At 35.2% G+C, this 22884-nt stretch overlaps 2 protein-coding genes and 1 pseudogene across 12 annotated transcripts; 2 read left to right on the forward strand and 1 right to left on the reverse strand.

The window, feature by feature from the left end:
- Positions 1-3289: 3289 nt before the first annotated feature.
- On the forward strand, positions 3290-7239 carry LOC107816414 (cleavage and polyadenylation specificity factor subunit 3-I-like; annotated as a pseudogene).
- Positions 7240-8700: 1461 nt separating this feature from the next.
- Positions 8701-14696, reverse strand: LOC107816415 (uncharacterized). 11 transcript variants are annotated; one of them, XM_075223004.1, is made up of 6 exons: positions 14207-14696; positions 12447-12796; positions 12180-12334; positions 11005-11091; positions 10247-10683; positions 9074-9476 (listed from the first exon to the last, which is right to left on the reverse strand). In XM_075223004.1, the coding sequence occupies exons 5-6, from the start codon at positions 10497-10499 to the stop codon at positions 9217-9219; spliced, it is 513 nt and encodes a 170-aa protein (XP_075079105.1). In that variant the 5' UTR covers positions 10500-10683; positions 11005-11091; positions 12180-12334; positions 12447-12796; positions 14207-14696; the 3' UTR covers positions 9074-9216. The 11 variants fall into 11 exon arrangements, 9 of the variants coding, with proteins under 9 accessions (XP_075079108.1, XP_075079105.1, XP_075079102.1 ...); XM_075223001.1 differs by adding an exon at positions 10872-10914 and having other exon boundaries at positions 12180-12796; XM_075223002.1 differs by adding an exon at positions 10789-10914 and having other exon boundaries at positions 12180-12796.
- A 5145-nt stretch (positions 14697-19841) lies between these two features.
- Positions 19842-22621, forward strand: LOC107824261 (cleavage and polyadenylation specificity factor subunit 3-I-like). The gene is made up of 3 exons (XM_075223008.1): positions 19842-19900; positions 20413-20566; positions 20660-22621. The coding sequence occupies exons 2-3, from the start codon at positions 20414-20416 to the stop codon at positions 20759-20761; spliced, it is 255 nt and encodes an 84-aa protein (XP_075079109.1). The 5' UTR covers positions 19842-19900; position 20413; the 3' UTR covers positions 20762-22621.
- The last annotated feature ends 263 nt before the right edge of the window (positions 22622-22884 follow it).

Raw genomic sequence — 22884 nt, forward strand, 5'->3', positions numbered from 1 at the left:
CACTTATTACTTGTCCCTGTTGCAAGCTCATGTGAGCATCACAGAAAAACTGGAGCGGCTTCAAAGGAATTTTCTTTGGGATGCAGCGGATGGAACTAGAAAGTATCATCTAGTGAATTGGCAGACAGTCACTTCCCCAGAGAAATGGTGTGGACTTGGAGTAAAAGATCTTAGGGTATTCAGCTAGGGCTGCTTATCAGGCGGATTGGGCGGTTATTTACTCTTAACGATTTGACTTAACGGTTATCGGTTTTTAAATGTATTAATCTATTAGCCACCCGATAAGATATCGGGCGGATTGGTATCAGTTTAGCTCTTATCGGGCGGTTTATCGGCCTAGATTCACAAATCGAAATTATCCTCAACTAGGTACTACCATACTGAAGTCATTCAAATCTCAAATATTTATCCATCGATTTTCATCTTTTGGTTCACTTCAAAGCAACTTACTTCAAAATAATAGTTCCTTCTAGGTAATTGTACCAACAATATACATGTCCAACTAAGCTAAGGAACCAATCTCATTAGATACCAAAAATAAAATGTCAACATGAAAACATCTTAGGCTTAACTACAATGTGGGAACTAATCACTCAACGCAGTAGGACTGACTCACCTTCTCTACAAACTTAACGAACAACACGGACTGTCTATTCTGAAAACACCAACTTTTAAGATCCAACAACTGCTGCTCAAACTCATCTAATTTGTAACCGTTAAATGATAGCCACCAAGACCACAGTCAAACAGTTAAATTAGTAATCCACATCTTGCACCAAAGGTAGAGATACTTACAAGGCCAAGACAACAACAACAACAACAACCCAGTAAAATCCCACTAGTGGGGTCTGGGGAGGGTAGTGTATACGCAGACCTTACCCCTACCCCGCGGGGGTAGAGAGGCTGTTTCCGAAAGACCCTCAGCTCAAGAAGACAAAAGAAGGCGAAAAGAGGCAATCTATCAGTACCTTCAACAGAAACCATAGAACAAAGAACAGCATCACCAGAACCAGAAAATAAGTGAAAAGCAAAACAATAACCAGTAGATAAAGCACATCAAAGAGGAACGAAAAAGTAGTGTGGACTCAACATAAAACACTAACAGTCAAAGATCAAGTCCTAACAGACTAGCCTCACTCTGCGGCGCCATACAGATATTCTCAACTACCTCCTAACCTACAACTTTAATGCTCGATCTCCACAACTTCCTGTCTAGGGCCATGTCCTCGATAATCTGAAGCCTCACCATGTCCTGTCTGATCACCTTTCTTCAATACTTCTTAGGCCGCCCTCACAAGCCCAATCACAGTATCCTTCCAAAATCAACGTTTATTCGACTTAAGTCATTGGGCAAAAGGAAAGAGTGTAGGAATAGCCTTCTGCAACTAAATATGTTGAGCATTTTGTCCTACCAGCACACTAAAATTTTCCAACTTAGAGAATAGACTATAGAGATAGAGACAGGTTTGTTTTTTTATTATTCAAGTTTTAGGAATTAGGCGTTAGAACTTAGAGATAGAGTAGTGGAAGAAGTGGAAGGGTTTTTGATCTTTAATATATATATATTCTTAACGGGTTAACGGATTATCCGTTAAGAAAATTGAATAATTCGCCCCCAAACCGATAAGCCGTTAATAAAAAAAATTTAATTCGTTCCCCGTCCGTTAAGCCGTTAAGCCGTTACCAGTAAGCCATTAAGCTTCAGTTCGGTTTGGTTTTCGGTTTCGGATCGGTTTTGAACAGCCCTAAGAATAACAGAGCTTTGTTGGGGAAATGACTATGGAGATTCGGGGTAGAAGAGCATGCTCTATGGAGGGAGGTCATAGTAGAAAAGTACGATTCCACGGGAGGGGGTTGGAGGACCAAGGCAATCACAACACCTTTCGGGTGTGGCATGTGGAGGAGCATCATGAAGAATTGGGAATCCTTCAGTGGCAACATCTCTTACAGGATGGGAGATGGAGGGAGAATCAGTTTTTGGAATCATAGGTGATGTGGAGAGGATACTCTGAGGGTCTCCTTCCCCACGTCTTCAGAGTTTCAAACCAGAAGGAATTGATGGTCCAACAGATTCGTAAGGAGCATGAAGGGGGGAGGGTAGTATGAGACCTCTCATTTAGAAGGAACATGCAAGATTGGGAGATTGCGGAGCTCCAAGATTTATTGACACTGCTATATGGGAAAGACGGGCCTCAGTCATCTTGTGATTCTTGGAGATGGGGTTTGTGTGGCGATGATTTGTTCACCGTGAAGTCCTTTTACCAGAGTATGTTAGTGAGAGATGAGGCCTCTTTTCCATACTCCTCGATCTGGATTCCTAAGGCGCCCACGAAGGTGGGCTTTTTTGCATGGCTAGCGGCGAGGGGAGTGATTTTGGATGCTGAGAATCTGCGAAAAAGGGGAATTACACTTGTTAGTTGGTGCTATATGTGTAAAAGCTCAGGGGAAGAAGTTGATCATCTTTTGTTGCATTGTCCTGTGTCCTCGGCTTTATGGAGGGCGATCCTGAACCTTTTTGGTGTTCAATGGGTGATGTCAAGCACTGTAAAGGAAATGCTATATAGTTGGGCCGGTTTCCGTAGAAGAAGAAAGCACAAGGCGTGGAAGTTCGCCCCATTAGCTCTCATGTGGATAGTTTGGGGGGAGAGAAATAGGAGAGCTTTTGAGGGGATTGAGTCTCCTTTTTCACATCTTAAGAATATTCTTTTATCTTTGATCGCTTTTTGGTGCACTCATATAGCCCCTATTTGTATAGATAATTGGACGTCTTTTGTATAGAATCATGTTCTGATGTAAATTCTCTACTTTTTGGTATACTTCTTGTATACAGTAGTTCTCTCCCTTTTGATTAATATAATTTACCTTATAAAAAAAATACCTATCAGTTGAAAAATAAGATTTTCATTTTGTGATTATACTCTCACATGTTTGGGAGTGCACAAACTTCAAATGGTATGAAGTCATCAATGGACTAACTCATCATTATTTGAAATAATTTTTGTTATTATTGATAATTTTTGTTACCACGGTGTCCGGGCGAACTTGCATGGACCTTGACTAATTTTACCTCCCACCAGCACAAATACTAGGTAACTCTGTCCATCAAAACTTGGATAGATGGGGAGAAATCACCTAGTATTTTTGTCTCCACTGTGAATCTGGCATAGGGGAGTGGACGGATCTAGTTCATCTTATTATCTATTCTATGTGGTCCTGATTTTCAGTGAATTACTTGTGCACGCGCTAATTTTTTCCACAGTGCGTTCAAGTCCCTTTGACATGCATATTAACTGTTGACCATTTGTTTAGCTGTTTTTTTTATCCTGAATTTTTTTGATTCCTTTTCCTTTTTATCTTACTCTAAATGATTGCATTAACATGCTCTAATGCTTTGCAGTTTTCACTTAGATCATGCTGCCTCCCTCCCTTATTTCCTTGAAAAGGTTTGTTCAGGGGTTCAAAATCTTTTTACTTGCAACTGTTTAGTACTTCTTTTGTTGATTCATATTAGCTTCTTTTATTTTCAGATTACATTTAAAGGGAGCGTATTTATGACTCATGCAACAAAGGCCCTGTACAAGTTGCTTTTGTCAGAGTATGTTAAAGTTAGCAGAGCCTTGGTTGAAGATATGTTGTTTGATGAACATGACATTCTTCGCTCCATGGACAAAATTGAGGTTCGTTTTCAACATCCCATGATTGATCTCCAAGCAGTGACTGATTAGTCGTCGTGCAGACACTTATGAATTTGATTAGTCATCATGTAGGCATACCATCACTTTGCATAGGGTTGTTGTATACTTGTATGTATCCCAGAGTTATGCAAATGAAATTGTTATTATTGGTGACAATCATGTCATCATGCTGACATTTATGCACTGAAAAAACATCTTTTACCTACCCTAGTATAAAGTTTCACATCGTGTTAAGTACTTTCATGGAATAGAGGTAGCACAGTCCAACTTAATCGTGGCTATCTGGCATATGAAGCATGCCCTCGATATTTTAGAGGAGATTGAGATTATGGAACCTAATGCTAAGTTATTTTTAGGATAAGGGAGCATTTAACAGATCTTGGATGTTGCAGGAGATTTTTTTGATAAGCCAATTATTTCTCATCATATGTCTCGATGCTATTAGCTAGGATAGTTAGTAAGATCCTATAGTATCATCATAATAGTTATTGGGACGTGCATTTTAGTGGTGTCTGGGCTCGTATATGAAGATTGAGGACATACTAAGATTCAGTTTCTTGCTTATATATGGAATAAATATTGTATCACAGAGCCGTGGGCCGACCTGTAGGTATGCTAACGTAAAGCGAGGATAGATTATTGTTTATTGATGGATACTCACCTAAAGGAGATCTTCTTTCAGATATATGTTTTAAGTTATATATCAAAAAAAGGAGAAAAACTATCTTAATGGGATTTAACATACCTTATCAAAAAAGTAGTTGTCTTAATGGGAGAAATCCCTTTTCTTGAAAATAAGTATATATAGTTACTAATCTCTCAAAAAATAACTTTTTCCTAAAAAAAGTATGGTATAGTTACTGCGTCAAGTGTAGAGATTGAATATATGGATGTACATTGATTTCATATTAGCTTTTGTGGTTAAAGTAGTTGCAAGAGGAGGTGAAGTTTAGGACAGCGATGCAGATTAAGCTGATTTAAGATAATCAAATTGCAATGCATATTGCCTTTAAGCCAATATTTTCATCTGCAAGAAAATACAGTTTCAGTGTATCTCTTCATTATTTTTGTTAGCTTACTTAGTTGGCAGATATACCCCCAAAGCTCTCTTGAGACAAGTATATTTGTGGTAAGTACATGCACTTCAGGTAATTTTAGAAGGTATTACATTTGGTGTTCTTTATAGTTTTATGTCAAATATGCCGAGAGATATTTACTTTCACACGCAAGAGATGTTTGCAGGATCATTTTCTTCTACTCAAATTGTAAAGGGTTATGTTGAACCATTTCCTATGGTCAACATCTAGAATGTTAGAAATACTTGTTAGTAATTATGATACTTCCCTTTATTTCATGTACACTAGATTCCTATATGAGGAGCTCTTTCCTATACGCTTTCTTCACTAATTCAATGGTAGCTTCTCTTTTCTCATGTAATTAAATACTTTTACATAAAAATAAGTTCAAATGAAGCAACATGTTCGAACCCTGCCCACAATAGCTTGGTATTTAAGTTGGGGAGTAGAGGGATGGGCCCATCATCCACTTGGCTTCAAACCGTGCACCACTGACCTTGAGAATTTCTCAATTATCAAAATAAAGTTTAAAATGAATCAATATAAAACCAATTTGCTAAAGTATTAAATTGTGGTGGAATAGGTGGCATGGAGGCGGGGTTGGGGTGTAGGTGTGGTGTTATTGGTGGGATGAGTAGAATATAGCTAATTTTGGGATGCGATGGAAACATTAACACAAAAAAGTTTCCTTGGCCAATGAACTGGAATATGGAATCAAGGCAATATGTTATTTCTTCACCAAGAAGGTAGGATTCTGATTGTGTTGTTTGATCTCTTTTGACCATAAGGGGATCTACAGTGGAAATTTAAATCTTATGGACTCTTTTGGTTTCCCTTTTGTTTAATTGTCCCGAAGAGTGTTAAATGTAACTTGGAATAAAATGATTCTTAGAGAAGCAGTTGATGATAGATTGTTCTTTTCATTTAGCTAAGAGAGTTTCAGACCTTTGTGTGTATTCGCTGTAGCGTGTGGGTTCCATGAAATGAATATAATTAATCTTCTTACTGGTTATCAAATAAATTAATATTTTTACCAAGAAAAAGGATAGATTGTGCCTTGAATATGCCATCATGCCCCATTGGACATCTGCAATCTGGGAGAAATACATGCAGTTTATGAATGTCAGAGAATATAGGCACTAATTCATGTTTTGATTAGACCAGTTTTATGGTTATTGTTTTTCTTTTCTAATTTCATATTGTAGAGAACCATGTTTTTGTGCAGGTTCACCACTTTGTTACATTTTTCATGACACTTGTATACTGGATTTTCCCCACCATATCAATGAATTATCACTTTATCATTCTTTTGAAAAGATTTGGCTACATATACGGCTAGGGTTATTTTGACATGTGAAAACTTGTTCTGTAGGTTATCGACTTCCATCAGACTATGGAAGTAAATGGCATTCGCTTTTGGTGTTATATATAATGCCGGTCATGTCCTTGGTGCTGCCATGTTTATGGTTGATATTGCTGGTGTTCGAGTTCTCTATACAGGAGACTACTCCCGTGAAGAAGACAGGCATCTCCGTGCTGCTGAGACCCCAGAATTTTCTCCAGATATTTGCATTATAGAATCAACTTATGGTGTTCAACTCCATATGCCACGTCAGATAAGAGAGAAGCTTTTCACTGATGTGATACACTCAACACTCATGCAAGGCGGTCGGGTGCTGATTCCTGCTTTCGCCTTGGGACGTGCACAGGAACTTCTCCTCATCCTGGAGGAATATTGGTCTAACCATCCTGAACTTGCTAATTTCCCCATATATTATGCTTCTCCACTTGCAAGAAAGTGTATGGCTGTCTATCAGGCTTACATCAATTCCATGAATGAAAGGATCCGCAATCAGTTTGCCAGCTCAGATCCATTCAATTTCAAACATATTTCTTCCCTGAACAGTATTGAAGATTTTACAGACAACAAACCATGTGTTGTGATGGCAAGCCCAGGTAGTCTTCAAAGTGGTTTGTCAAGGCAGCTGTTCGATAAATGGTGCTCTGACAAGAAAAATGCTTGTGTTATACCTGGGTATGTGGTGGAAGGGACCTTGGCGAAGACTATCATCAATGAACCGAAGGAAGTCACCTTACAAAATGGCTTGAGTGCTCCACTTAATATGCAGGTTCATTATATTTCATTCTCAGCTCACGCGGATTATGCTCAGACAAGTACCTTCTTGAAAGAACTTATGCCTCCCAACATAATTCTAGTCCATGGAGAGGCTAATGAGATGGGAAGCCTCAAGCAGAAACTTACCTCCCTCTTTGCTGATGGCAATACTAAAATAATTACTCCCAAAAACTGCCAGTCAGTTGAAATGGCCTATTTATAGTCAATTTATGGCCTATTTACGTTGGTTGCTAGGTTCTAAAATGTAAATACTACTCCTATTGGTTAGCCTTTTTATCAGCACAAGCGCGCGCACACACATTTATTTATAATGTATTATGATCTTAATTGATCTACATAAAGTCTATTTTAGCAGTTCAGATAATAGTACTTTAGTATTTGTTAATCAAGCACATTTAACCTTTTAATAATTGAAATGTGTGTTTTGATCACTTTATGCATGAAATACTCGCTTCCTTTCGTTTTTAGTTGTCCACTTTTGACTTAGCATCCCTTTTAAGAAAAAATAAATAAAGTATGTATTTTACAATTTTACCCAAAATAATGATAATTTTCAAAAAATATTGGGAAATGATTTGAGGAATGAGTAGTTAATGATAAGGGTCAAACAAGAAAAAATTTGTCTTTCTCTTGATTGGCTAAAATGGATAAATAACAGTGAAAATATTTTTTTTGTATAATTAACAAATAAAAGTGAACAGAAGGGAGTATATATAATTAATTAGTAATCTTTAACAAAAATATGCCAAATTTTTATTTCATGGTTCACGTTAAATTTAATAGGAGGAGTTTGTTAATATTTAAAACATGCACTATTTAACAAATTTTAAAAATTAACTACTTAAAAATATATTTAAAAGATTATTTTAAGTCTCTCCCAAATATAAGAGATCATTGTTGCAAGTGGAATATACCTTATTTTATATTATTACAAATAATATAACTTAAAGTGAAAAAATAGGCATTCTCGCATTGGAAACAAAAGAAAAAAGTAGACAAATGTACCACGTAATTAACATGCAATTTTAATTCGTGTGAACATATTTGGCCCAACAATGAGTTTAGAAAAGGCAGAATAGTATAGGAGACACTTGTACTTGTTCTAATTTGATATTCCCGTTCATGTACTCCACGAAATTTCAGTCAAACACCTGAACTTGATCAAAACTAGTATTTTAAACACACCCAACACTGTGCGTTGTTCATTCTCCCTTGTATCACTACTGAAAAAATGGTCTACGGTAACGGTTGAAACACCATTCCCACAGACTGCCAAACCATTGCCATAGGGATATTGGAACGGTTTAAAGCCCGTCACATCAGCCGGCGTACCCATAGGTCTACTGGAACGGTTCTTGCAACGGTTTGCATCGTCGTGACAGTAGATACGTCTATCGCAATGGTTGTTCCTTTCTCTGTTGGAACGGTTATTTTTTTCAATTGGAACGGTTTTAAACCGTTACTATATTGTTTATACAACGGTGTTTAACCGTTACCATATTATTTAAAGCAACACTTATGTAAGTTATTGCTACGGTTATGTTGGATATAGCCACGGTTTCTTTAGCCTATCGTAACGGTTATATTTGTATTTGGAACGGTTTGTAGATCATTTTGGAACAGTTTATGGGACCTATTGCAACGGTTTATATTGTCTACTGGAATGCCATTTGTATCCTATTGCAACGGTTCTGGTAGGCTATTGTATCAGTTCAATTAAAACCAAAATATAGCACCTGTTATAAATAAATATTTATACATATAATAAATTATAATAACACTAAAATTTAAATACATCATAAAATAAACTATTAATAATACAAAATTATCCATCAAACAAATAATATCCATAAAGCAAATGTTCTACCCCATGAGTGCATAAGTTTAGTACATTTCAAAAGAGTAAATAAGTTCAAAAATATTGGTAACAAAAGATTCCTAGAACATTAATCTATAGCAATTCAAAATTCATTTCAAGTAAGGTCTAGTTCTTCATCATCTTCATCATCCATTTCTTGATCTACCCCATCTATAAAAGAGGACAAATAAAGTTATTACCCTTCAAGAGAATCCGGTCTAAGAATACTCAAGCATTTAACTGTTTTCGTTCTTCTTTTATTAATCCAACTTATTCATCTCAACAAACTATACACAACATTATCATTCAGAGTCTCTGGCAAAGCCCTTCTCAACAAACTATACACAACTATTAATACATATTCATGTGTCATGTACTACTAAGTGCTAAGAGCCTAAGCATTAAGCAAAAGACAACAACACTAAATAATCAAATCTGCCAATTCCATGCCTAACAAACAAAGTCCTTTACAAAGGCATCCAATTCCCAACTGAAGCTTAGCACTGAGGGTAAAGCTTTCAAGGCTTCAACATAAGGTTTACTGCTCTTTAGCAGATCTACAGGGATGAAATAAATGCAATCAGACATATCCTCATCCGAATCCTCTGCCAAACAAAGTGAAGAGATACAACATACTGCTTCTTTTATTATAGCTATGACATAATCCCAGAAATTGTTGATGTCGTCGTTGGACTCACGAATAGAGTTGTCTAGTATGAAGGAAACAAAACCTTAGAACCTAAGTCTTATTTTGCAGCAATATTCGACAAAAGAAATGTAAGAACCTGTCATACAACCAAGAGAACTGCCAAAATAAATTTGGTAAGGAAAACAAATACTATACAATAAATTACTAAGTAACAAAGTATTTGCTAAAAGTTAGAAATGAAGAAGATGCAATTAAAAGTGAAAAGCAGATAATTTAGCTAAAACGGTAAGGTACTTGGCCTGTGAAAATAAAGAGAAAAACTACAAAAAATAGAAAACTTAGAACGTACTTAAATTCCATTTTTAGTATCTTGCAAGATCAAACATATAAACATACAATTAAAGTACTAAATATTGTCCTGTAACCCCAACCCCATTATGATCTACCTGTAGGATTGAGGAGTGGTTTTTCAACCTATTCTTTCTTTCCAGGTCCCTTCTCCATTATTGTTTAGTCAAATTAATCAACTAACCACGAAGACTAATAAAAGAGCATGAAGGTTTTGTATATAAAGAAAGGAAAATCGATCTATTAATAATCTATTCCAATTTTAAATTCTCAAAGTTCAGCTATCATAGAACTGCCAGTATTACTCAGGTATTATTACTATACATAGGAGAATACTTGGCACTTAAGAAATCATATACTCCTACTAAATAGAAAAAAAGATATTATCATAGCCACTCTGCCTTGAACCAAAGCAAAATCCCAAGCAAGGAAGGAGGAAAAGAAGAAATAGAAGAAGATATATAACATTTGGTACGTACTGACCTTGATTGTTACTACCAGCAGATGGTCGATTGTTTAGTTGAATAGCAGCTTGTTGTACAGAGGAAGCATCTATAAGTGAACGTGAATTGAACCTTAGCATGTCAGGATCAAGTCGCAAATCTGAGTTCAGACGCTGAAGTCGTGCAATGACGTTCATTGTAATATTTTGTTCCATGACATCCTTTTGTTCGTTCAACTTTTCATGCATTCTTTGTTGCATCCTCTCTTCCATTTCCTCTATTTTCTGCTGCATTCTCTCATCAGCATCTAATGAAGATCCAAGATTCCCTTTTTGCCCTTTTAACAAAGTCTTGGTAACCCCTCGTCCATAATCTCACGCGACCTGGATGTCTAGGTCCCATGACTGAAGCAAAAACGTCAACTGAATGACTGCCATCTTCACTTTCCTGAGTTGATTGTATTCTCTCCATTTCAGCCTACAAACCAAATACGAGAGAAAAGAGTTTTAAGTAACTAAAATTGAATCAATAATTAAGAACAAATAAATAATCACGACAAACTTTAAATTAGAAATTTTGTACAATTTTACTAATCGTATTGTCATATGAGCTTTTGTATACTCGGCCAAGTTTTATTTTTCTTGTAGCCACAAAGATGTCCTTACTTGATAGAGTATCTGAAGTATCAGAGATTTCCTTATTTTTTTCCTAGTTACATAAAAACAGGTATAAGAATCTTTCCATATAAAGTTAGCAAGTTCATAATTTAAAGAAAAAAAGAAAGATAAAACATCAAACCTCGCGAATTAGAGCAAAAGGTGTTCTGCCAGCAGTGTGCGGACACTTCAACTTATTTCAATTCTCTGCATTGGTTTCGGACATTTTCTGCAAATAAATAAGACAACCAATAGCAACCAACAGTTATGCCTATTACCCACATCAAGACCCAAGACTACACTCATAATATTAAAGCTTGCTTGATTAAGAATAAATAAGTTTGAGTGATGTTAAGCTCTATTTAGGAACAAGTCTATGAGATCATGTCATGGATCATCTTTTATTCTTGACTTTGAGCTTGTATACAGCTAGTTGGATTTTATATTTCAAAATACTTTAGGGTTTACACAAACTGACTAGTAGTAGCACTAATTTACTATAGAAACATTTCAAACATAACATGGCAGGGCAGAAGATTGGGGAAAAGCAAATGGTCAGAATTGCTACAATAAAACAGAACCAATTTCTAATGCAGAGTATTGGGGATCAAAATCAGATTCAGAGATGATGAAATTGGTAGAAGTGGCCATTCAGAAATTGAAAAAGAAGAGTGGTCTAAAAGTAGATTATATACATTGGTGCCTTCCTGGAGTTCCTGAACGAGACTAATTGCACTTAATGTGAATCTGGGCAGAGAAGTAAGCTCAACATACAATATCACATACAAAGGTAACTATACTACAAATGAAACCAATAATAGATTATAGAGAACAAGCACACAGAGAACGTGCAAACATAACACCTAAATATTTCAGCAGTGGCAAACAGATTTACCAAAGCCTAGGAGAGTAACATCGTCCCAAACCATCTTTCTTCTCTTGGAATAATACAGTATGTATTCCAACCAAAGTATGTGGTATTAATCACAAAATCACAGAAAGTCAAAAAGCACAGGTATACTCCAACAACTGCTAATAGCAAGTAGAAGTTGATACAAAATAGGTAACAGAACACATGACAAAATTTATCTATCGAATAGTAAAAACTTGCAATAGATCACAACTTATACCGGAAGGCAACAAATTTAAACGTATTATGCCCACCCCTAGTTAAACAATAGTAAAACTGTAGAATTAGTTTATTCTTGAAAGGACTGAGGCCTTCATGTTCGGTACTATTTTACTTCTGATTCTTTTGACTCAGGCACCAAAAAACAATTATGTTAAAACAAGACAAGAGATTCTAAATGTAATTACCTTGTGAGGATCGGAGTTTCAATATTTAAGAAGATCCTTAAAGTGAGATTCCCGAATATCTACTAGCCTATTCTCCATTCGAAGCTCATCATTCTCATAAGCTGTGAATTGAGTTATCTTCAATTGACTCTTATACTTTCTCCAAGCACTACAAACTAATTCAAAAACCCATTGTTTCGCTTCGTCAGGAATGTCATATTTTTCCTACAAATTTAGTGCAACTGGGTTAGTGTAAGAAATGAGAAATATCATCACGCATGGTAGAACCTTCATCATCATTGCTAAATGTATCATGAAGTAGTCCATCAATATCGTCACGCATGGTAGAACCTTCATCATCATTGCTTGAATGAGGTGTATTTCTCGAGGAAAATCCTTCCCCATGGAAAACCCATTTGGTATAACCATCAACAAATCCATGAACAACCAAATGATCCTCCACCACATTTCTATAATACCAATAGCGATTCATGCACTTTTTGCAAGGGCATAATATTTCATTTCCTTGGGCGGCTCGTTCAAATGCCTTATCAAGAAAATCATTCACTCCACGGATATACTCATCCGTCCATCTCAGGAGATTCATCCAACTTTTATCACCATTATCCATAGATATCCTATACGATAAAAGTAAATCAACAATAAACCAAAAGCATACTAATTTGACATTGACCACTTCTTTTAAGGGTGGAACGTTCCAGAAAGTTACAAACAGTAAAACAATTTTGGCATGAAAGACATAATTACTTTTATGTAATGTAACATAATGAGAAAAATTCATTCTCCAAATTATTGACATGGGTACATTTAAAAAGAATTTAATTAAAATTTCTACCTCCTATAAGATTTAAGAAAGAAAACAAAACAAAAAAAGAAGTCCATGAACTAATGAGAAGATGTATAAGTACACCAGATATTGATGTTACTGCAACTTACAACATCCAATTGCTAGAGTTCATCTATTATATATTGTTTTTGGTACTCATGTTTCAAGTCCATTACCAATAGTATAAATCTGGGCTATTGTGGCCAAGCTTGGTAGAAGCCCTATTTATAGTCTTATTATAATTTGTATCACGTTGTTTAATGAACAAAAGAACTGATATATCAGACACTACTTATCAATTATCTAGCCACTTGTTCTTACCCTTTTAAAATATGCTAGTGGTCTAATGTACAAATTCATGTCATATGTAGGGGTAAAGCTATAAGCCTTAATCTGAAATTATAGCATCATATAGGCTTCAAAGAAGATGATTATTTCAAACTTGAATTTTTTACAGTCTTAAAATCTCATTTCTATGATAAACTTCTACTATTTTAATATTGCAGAATCTTCCCAAAAAATTAAAAGTCAGTGATTCAGCACTAAACTTGAATACTCATTGTGGTCTAGAAGGGCAAACTGAAACTCCACTAGCGCATGACAGAGTCTTGTGCTAACAACATTCACTTATTATCTGTGTGCATTCATTTTCATGTTTACATTGACAATTCAATTGCCTAGATTTTGAATTTATATAGTATATTATAGGACAAGACAAATGGATGAAGAACTCTCCACAATAAGGAATAATATGTAAAATTCATCAGTGGTATTTATCAGTGATTATCACAGGCAAAAGTGGTATTATCAACAAAAAAGTAAATATTTACTGTAGAAAAGGTTTTCCAAACTACCATTACTCATGATACCACAGATCAACATGCGCTGTCCTTTATCCACACAGTAGCCAACCAGATAAACTAAATGGCGATGATGCAGCCAAATTAGTAGTGAGACTTGTAATAAGAACAACCTAAATCATAAGATAATCTGGGTTTCGCTACATTTTAGAGTCCTATTTATTTATAAAATCCATGTCAAAAAACAATCAAAATTGGAAATCGTCTACATTCATGAGGTAGAGATGATCAAATGCAGATTTGACCTGAAGTGAAATCATATACACTGCTCATACCATAAAGCTTAAAGAAAAAAAGAACGACTATAGAAGATAATGCCCAAATTACAAAGGAAAAATTACCTGAAGTTGATTTCTCGCTGATTGCCTTTTGAGTCTAAACTTTCTCGCGATTTAAAATATTTTCTACACTGTAATTGCTGCCTTCAAAATTATTCCTCTGTTCTTCAGATCCTTCGAGTGAAACAAATGGAGTTTGGGACTTTGGGGATTTGGGAGTTTTGGGTTAGCAATCAAGATTTGAGGATTTTTTGTTAACAAATAGATTTGGGGATTTGAGAGTTTAGGACATGGGTTTGATAAACTTAAATGCAGATGAGATGAAAGTAAATCACCAACAACAATGAGATTTGAGGAATGTTTGCTGGTGATTTGCGAACGAGGGATTTGGGACGGTGATTTGAGGTTTGCTGGTGATTTAATTTGAGGAAGGTGAGAATTTAGGTGAGAATGGAACAGACCTCTTGAGGAAGGTGAGAATTCTGGTGATTTGGAATGTTAATTTGCAGCCAGTGAATTTGAGGAAGGTGATTTGGGAAGGATGATAGCATTGTCAAAGCAACTTTAATTTAGTTATTATATTTATCAAAATAAAATATATAAGAAATTATATTTATCAAAATAAATAAAATATATAAGAAATAAAAGGAAAAAGGGGTTATATTGGCGGGTTTAGCAAAATTCAGGGGGGAAAACGAGGAGGGAACAAAATACCCGTTCCGATATTACAAAAATTTCAGAACCGTTACTACAAATAGGCCTATTGGGACGGTTGACAAAATCGTTCCTATAAAAAAGACCTATGGTAACGGTGAACTGTCAACTGGAACGGTTTAGTATCTAAAGTGTGCTGGTTTCATCCAAATTCTATTGTAACGGTTGTAACCGTTACCGTATCTAATCTATTACAACGATTTAGTAACCGTTGCCAGAAAAACTGTTCCCCTAGGCCTATTTTCTAGTAGTGTATGGAGGACACATCAGATCCACCTAGATAAGTAATATCCATATCATAATTTACTTTTACAAAAAAAAAATATTGTTCATAAAATTTCAGATCAATTTCTTTTTCTCAGAAAAAAAAAAGAAAGAATCCCACACCTTTCTCTTCTCTCTTCACATTCCCCGCGCTCTGTCTTTCACCCACTACCATCATTTTCACTCTTGAAAGCTCACAAAATTCTCACATGGTGATTGGTGACAAGCTACTTCTTGCCACCCTTTATCGTTTTCACCTCTATTTAACCACCTCTTTCTACTCTATTCTTCCTAAATTACAAAAAGTCAAAACCCCCAAATCCATCTAATATAACAATTCAACAACTAATTTTATCGATAGCCACGATTCTATAATCTTTAAGGCCAGCGAAAAGAAAATGGAGAATTTAACCATATTATTTTTCTTTCACTATTGGAATTTGAGCATGGAAAGCAAACACAGTGTTTAATTCTAGTTGAAACATAGTTGCTTAGCATTATTGGAAACTTTAATTAGTTGCGGTGTTTTAGCGTTATTATCATAAATTGATAGAAACTGTGTAGGACAAGAGTGGATTGCTCTAGTGGTGATCACCTTCCACTTCCAACCTAGAAGTTGTGAGTTCGAGTCAGGAGCAAGGTAGGAAGTTCTTGAAGTGTCCGATGTCGAGGGTCTATCGAAAATAGCCCCTCTACCCCAGGGACAGACCCGCGTTTTGAAGACAAAATACTGTCTAACAAAGAAACTGTGTATGCTATTTATGTGAATTTCTCTTCTGATTTGAAGGGGTCTTTACATTGCAACTGAGAGAACTAGTATTGGAATTGAAATTGCTTTCATCTCTTTGGTTGGAATAAAATTTGTTCTATATTGTTTTTGTTTGAACAACCATTAAAAATGTCTTCATAGCAAGGGCACTAGAAGTTAAAATGAATAGATTACTTTATGAAGATGCACTAACTTCTGTGATTAAAAACTATCGAAGACTTCAGTTTAGAAATTATTTGAAGTCTTGTTTCTTTTGGTTCCAATATAAGAAGTTGAAGAGGAGAACAGTCGCTATGACTTTCAAACTCATTATGTTCGTTGTGTGTGTGTGTTTATTTTTTTTTTTTTTTTTTTTTGTCTCCATTTGACTTTAGTGTGAATCTGTAGGAAATAATTATACCACTGGCTATGTAGACTTACACACATATTCTTTTAAGTGCTTCTCTGAATATTTTAATATTAAGAATAGTCCCAATTATCCCTATTCTTCTACAAGTTATTGTAACATATTTAGTCATATTGAATGGTTGTACCTATTCTTATTATTTTCTTGGTCCTATTTCAAATATGGCTGAACAGGGACAAGTTTGAATTATTCCAAGTGACAATTCTCGAAGTTGTGGAAGGAGACAACGTAGAAGAATGCATCATCACATGATTTATTTCTATAATAATATCAGACTCGGAGCCTGAAGTCATCAAGAATGTTTCGAGAGCGATGCGAGATGAGTCAAGGATCAAAAGCTGAGCAAAGGGAAGGAGAAAAGAAACTTAGGGAGTTAAGAAATTCAAAATGGCCCCTGATGCTCCCATTCTTGAACCTGTTTACCTTTTTCAGTTAAAAAAAAGAAGGAAGAATTGCCTAATTACATAGAGATTACTGATTGGGAAGCGTTAACTATTTTAGCAGACTCTCTTCGAGAGCCTTGGGGTGAAGTTTTAATTGATATTTATTATGGTATTTGGCCTAGTACACCTTTTAGTGTATATGTGCAAGAGTTAATATTAAGTTGATATATGTATGTCCTAGCAATCATGTAAGTTGTTATTACGTATTTTATTTTAATAAAATTGAATTTTTATTTGTTTGCCTCACTAGTTACATGTATTACATATTATTTTATTTTATAATGGGTTGAGACTTGAAATGAAGAACACACTAAGAAGTGATTTTAATATTAATTAAAATTATATTAGATATAGATGATAAATGAATGCGTAGTGATCTTTCGATCATATACTAAATGTAGAATTAATATTATAATTAATTTGATTGAGTGTACATGCATAAATTGACTGAAGTATATATTGATTTAATATTGCCTCTAATAACAAATATGACATCAAAAAGTATCATTGTTGACTTGAACAGGGGTCAAATTTAACTGTGAAAATTACGATAGAGGTTTTCTCTGACTTTGTCTGTGTCAACAAACAATTCAAAATACCTCGACTTCTTTAGGCCCGAGTCAAATAGCAATTATTCGAAGCACTTCTTTTTACACTATTTTGGAAACCCAAGGACTCAATCATATGGATATGTAAAATACAGGATTTCCAATCCTAGCAGGATTAACAAGGGTTGCTGAGTATCAAAAACTTATTACCGGGAATCCTATTTTTTTAGAACGAGTTGAAGGCGTAGGCGTTATTGGAGGAGATGACGCATTAAATTGGGGTTTATCAGGACCAATGCTACGCAACAGGGCATGATTAGTCTTATTGGGCGGGGAATTACATTCGGTAATAGAGGTTCCTATGATCGCACCCTAGGAGAGTGCAAATGGCAAGTTGAATGGTCTGGTGCCACTTACTTTGAAGTCATAAGATGTGGTATGTACTCGAAGAGCAAGATGCTCTTGAATGCATTAACCATGTTTTGAGTCACCCAAAGGAGGGTAACATTGCCCAACACAGGAGGGATCTGAAAACTTACAATATTTGGAAAAAGAAAAATTCCACTACACGTAAAATTATTGTAAGTTCAGTTGCTGATTATCTCATCCACGAATATGAGCAATATCCTCTGCTCAAGCCATGTGGGCATATTTAAGAGAGGCATATGGCGGTACAAATGTGACTCGCCTTCGAAAAATGACAATCCAATGCGACACATACAAAAAGTGTCATGATCATAGTGTCAAGCAACATCTAAAGGTGATGTCGAATACGATTGTTCAACTAAAAAATATTGGTCATGTTATCTACGATGAGGAGCAGGTTCAGGCAGTAATTTGGTCTTTTCCCAATAATTGGGAACATGTGAAGGTTAACTTGACCTACAACGACAAGATAAAATTTTTTGATGATGATGCTCGTCACGTGGAGCTTAAGACGAGCGACTTGGTGCTGTTAAAGTTGTACCTAGTGCCTTTGTGGCAGAATCAAGTGGTACAAAGAATTCAAGCTTCAAGCGTAAGAAAAACTAGAAAATAATGGAAAGGGTAAGAAGATGGAGATGGATCCTCCAAGAAAAGAAACAAGCTAAATCCCAAGAAAGAGCAATTCTACTAGAAGAAAGACAGGAGCAAGATGAAGTGCCACAATTTCCAAGTTCTGGGGCGTGAGTACATTGAGTCGAAAAAGATAGTATTTCAAAACGCATCTATAAATGCTATATATGTTTCTAGCACTGTTTTATTAACTGAATCTTATAATTTGTGGATTGTTGACTTAGGAGCTACCGATCATGTGAGCCGTGATAGAGAAACATTTATAGAGTTTCGTCGAGTTTCACCTGGTTCAAGGCATGTACATGTGGGAAATATTGCAAAGCTTGAGCCAAAGGGATATGCCCTTGTAGATGGACATGCATGGTGGTCGATCTTTGATGTTGCATGAAGTCTTATATGTTCCAAAGATTTGACAAAACTTAGTCTCTGTGTCTATTCTTCTAGATTTTGATTTCAATATGAACTTTAGTCGCAATGGTGTTAGAATTACTCTAGAAAATATTTTTATGGTTTTGGACATCGCTATGATGGTTTTATTGTGTTAGATTTTAATCTTTCTACGTATAACTATTATGTTGACTGTTGTGTTATGACATGTTATTCTAGTAAGAATGGTGTTAATGTCGTTACATAACATGCAAAATTAGGTCAGATAGGACATGATTGAATGGATAGATTAGCTAAGGAAGGCCATTTAGGTTCTTTATCTAAAATTGAAATGCCAACTTGTGAAAATTATTTTGCTGGAAAAATTACACACAAACTGTTTGGAAAGGTTAAGAGAGCTAATTTTTTATTGTAATTAATTCATTCTGATATCTGTGGTCCAATAAATGTGAGAGCTAGGTCCGATGCTTTGTATTTCATTAAGTTTATTGACGATTTCACGCGCTTTAGTTATGTCTATTTGATTTCTCATAAATACGAAGCACTTGAATGCTTTAAGAAATATTTAAATAAAGTTGAGAATCAATTAGACAAAAGAATCTAAGACCTAAGAACCGAAAGAAGGCGTGAATATCTATCAAAAGAATTGAAAATTGTGTAACGAAAAGGGAATCTCCAGACAGTTAACTATGCCTTGCACACCTCAACAAAATGGTGTAGAAGAAGGGAGAAGTAAAACACTATTGGACATGATAAGATCCATGATGGCGCAAGAAAATTTACTTATCTCCTTTTGGGGAGATGCGTTATTGACTGCAGCCTACATATTGAACAAAGTGCCTTCTAAATTAGTTTCTTTCACTCCTTATGAGCTTTGAACTGGTTATAACCAAACTTAAATAATTTATGACCTTGGGGTTGTGCTGCATATGTTAAGGATTTTTTTAGCAAGTTTGGTAAATTAGGTCCAAAAGGCAAGAAATGTATCTTTATAAGATATTTAAAATACTCCAAAGAGTATGTGTCATCAGTGAATTAGAGGATTAAAGTGTTACTGAGATTAAATCACGAGATATCATATTTCTAGAAAATAAATTTTCAAAGAGGAGTTCAGTTCTCGAATAGACCTTGTAAGCATCTTCAGTCTTCAGTTCAGGACTTAGGGTTCAGGTTCCTAACTCTAATTCTCTCTTGAATCTTTGTTCTTATTGGAGTTCAATTTTTTTTTTGCACCTAATATTAAAGTTTTTGATTGATTCAGCATTCTTCCCGCTTGCCTTTTTTTTTTTTGACGACATTGGTAAAAATTACCCCCAAAACATTGCCTTTTTCGTGATTGTGTATGTTCAGGGTTTCGTTTTCAATTTTACTGAGTAGAATTCTTTCAGCGCCTATTTTAATTGATCTTTTCTTTTCATGAACCACACAATATGATAAATGGACCCTAAGTAGGTTTTGAAGTAGGTTGGCAGTCAGCTTAAAATTCCTCAAACTATGTTGAATAGAGCATGAATGGATATTCGAGGACTCCTATAGCTGTCAACTAATTTAGGATTGACGCGTACTAGATGAATTCTACTGACTTTTATGGTTTTGGTCATAATGAATCTAAATGATTATTTAACTGTTGCATGAAAATTAGTGTTTTCATAATTTGACTTTATATGTTCTTTGGATGCAAGAATGGCATCTACTGGACAACCACAGTCAACTTTGAAGAGACCTAGTTCTGCAGTTAACAGAGAAGGAGATAAACTCATTATCACTCCTTTAGGGGCTGGAAATGAAGTGGGGCGGTCCTGTGTTTACATGTCTTTCAAAGGGAAAACAGTCTTGGTAGGCTACACGTCTTTGTCATTCTTCTTCAAGATCTTTTTTTTGGGCCACAAGTTCTGAACTCGATTAATTACATTTGATGTTTTTTGGCAGTTTGACTGTGGCATTCATCCAGCTTACCCAGGCATGGCTGCTTTGCCGTATTTTGATGAAATTGATCCTTCAACCATTGACGTTCTTCTCATTACCCAGTAAGTTTTCTGTGCCTTAGTTCTGTAATGTTCATTTTATTGTTTGAAAGATTGTGTCTCAATACAGCATCTCAGCACAAGTTATTTTTTTTCTTTCTATTTTCTTTTTCCAGCTTTATTACATGACTGGCTTCTTAAACTTTTTCTTTTGTTTATTGTTTTCCTCTTGGTGGATGATTTTGAATGTTGAGTGTTAATTCTTTATGGGAAAATAGCAGTTTTGGTCCTTGTGTTATTGTTTCAGTTCTAGTCCTTGTGATATTAAACGAAGCACATTTAACCTTTAATTAAATAATGTGAGTGTTTTTGGTCCCTTCACTAATGGAATTTGAAAAACAAACTGACAGCTAAATATTAAGAAGCGCAATTCAGACATTTAAAAAATTTCAGCTTGGTTTTAAGTTTTTTATCCATGCGTCCATTTAGCTAAGTAGTGGGTTAGTCAGATTGATATTAAGTGGCAATAAATTGAATAGGTATTGCAGTGCAGTACTTCTTCTCCCAATGTGTTCTATTGCTTAAACGGATGCAAAGCTCATCTGAGCTAAATTCATGGTGGAGCCTATTTGATTGTATATTGATTTGATTCTTTATCAAGTTCATGTTGCTAAAGGCTCCACAAGAAGAGTGGTTAAGTTTCAACGCAAGAAGAAAAACAAATTATAAAGACGAAAGAAGATGCACAACTAAGTAGAATTAATATTATCGGCTCTTATGTTTGGGTGATTCTATGTGTTCTTGGTAGAGCTTTTCACGGATCTTCTTATATAAGAGGAGTCAGGAAAAAAAGGCACTGCCATTAACCAACTAAAAAACCTAATCTTTCATTGAATCCAAATGGAAGATGGGAGGAAAAGGGTTTCTTTGCTGGGAGACTATGCAAATTAAAATGTTAGAATTAAGTTATTCTTTTGTGAGGTTTTGTTGCTGAAAATCGTACCAATAATATCCAAATTGCATCTCTTAGTAGCTACTGTCAGTTGTTTAACTTGTTTTTTTAAGTTACTTTGGTGAAGGGAACAAAAACCCTCGTATTGTTTAATTAAAGGTTAAATGTGCTTCATCTAATATCACAAGGACTAAAGTTGGAATTAAGTGATAACATAAAGACCAAAGGTGCTATTTTCCAATTCTTTATTGTTCTGCTCATTTAAGGTTCAAACATAAAATGGGACAAAGGAGATAATTTTTTATATCGTTCTCTGCGCTGACTTTCATATTTTTTATTATCGTGATTACATACTTAGAAGTTGAAAAAGAAGATTTCTTTTTTGTGATTGTACTCACATGTTTGGAAGTGCACAAACTTCAATTGGTTTGAAGTCGTCAATGGACTAGCTCATCATTGTTAGAATGGTCCAGATAGGGGACCAATGCTTCAAAGAGCCATTGACGAGTTATTAGAAGCAAAGTGGCCAATGTTCAGAGCAAAAAAGCTTTACTAGATAATCCCCGCTACCTTTCATTGGTACAGGTACTAGGTAACATTGTTCATAGATGGTGAGAAATCACCTGGTATTTTGCCTCTACTAGGATTATGAGAGTGGACTAATCTAGTTCATCTTATTATCTATTCTATGTGGTTCTAATTTTCAGTGAACTAGTCTTAGTGTACGTGCGTTGTGCGTGTACTCCACCGCAATGGATTAATTTTCTTAAAAAATCACGTAAGTATTATTTTATAAAATAAAAGCATAAGCTCCTGAAATTGATGAATGCTAATCCTATGTACCCTCTCTACCTTAAGAAGGTAGGGGTAAGGTTTGTGTATGCTTTACCCTCCCAGACCCCAATGGACACCGGGTCTGTTGTTGTTGTTGTTGTAATAAAAGAAAAAACCATGTCTCATGGAAGTCCTCCATCATCATTTAATATATTTATTTGAAATTTTGTGCTAGTTTTACAATTTTATTAGCTTAATTTCACTGTTTATCATACTTCCTTTTTAGTTTTAGCAAAGACTTAATCCTTGAACATTTAAGGGTTGTAATGAAATTTTTCTTAAAAGGCTATTTTAAAGTTTATTCGAGAAGATAAAAATAGGGTTGCTATACTTGTATTACGATTCTTAAAATATTGTCAAGTAACATAAATTGAAGTTGAATCTTATGCCTTCTCAATTTATTT

The sequence above is a fragment of the Nicotiana tabacum genome, chromosome 10 (genome assembly GCF_000715075.1).
Source record: "Nicotiana tabacum cultivar K326 chromosome 10, ASM71507v2, whole genome shotgun sequence".
Lineage (NCBI taxonomy): Eukaryota > Viridiplantae > Streptophyta > Magnoliopsida > Solanales > Solanaceae > Nicotiana > Nicotiana tabacum.

Excerpts from the sequence above, each read along its gene's own strand:
- LOC107816415 (XM_016642134.2), bottom strand. The coding sequence starts at position 10,499 with ATGCAGCAGAAAATAGAGGAAATGGAAGAGAGGATGCAACAAAGAATG. Across the intron at positions 9,477-10,246 it reads TGCTGGTAGTAACAATCAAG|ACAACTCTATTCGTGAGTCC; the intron begins GTCAGTACGTAC and ends CCTTCATACTAG.
- LOC107824261 (XM_075223008.1), top strand. The coding sequence starts at position 20,414 with ATGGCATCTACTGGACAACCACAGTCAACTTTGAAGAGACCTAGTTCT. Across the intron at positions 20,567-20,659 it reads TCAAAGGGAAAACAGTCTTG|TTTGACTGTGGCATTCATCC; the intron begins GTAGGCTACACG and ends GTTTTTTGGCAG.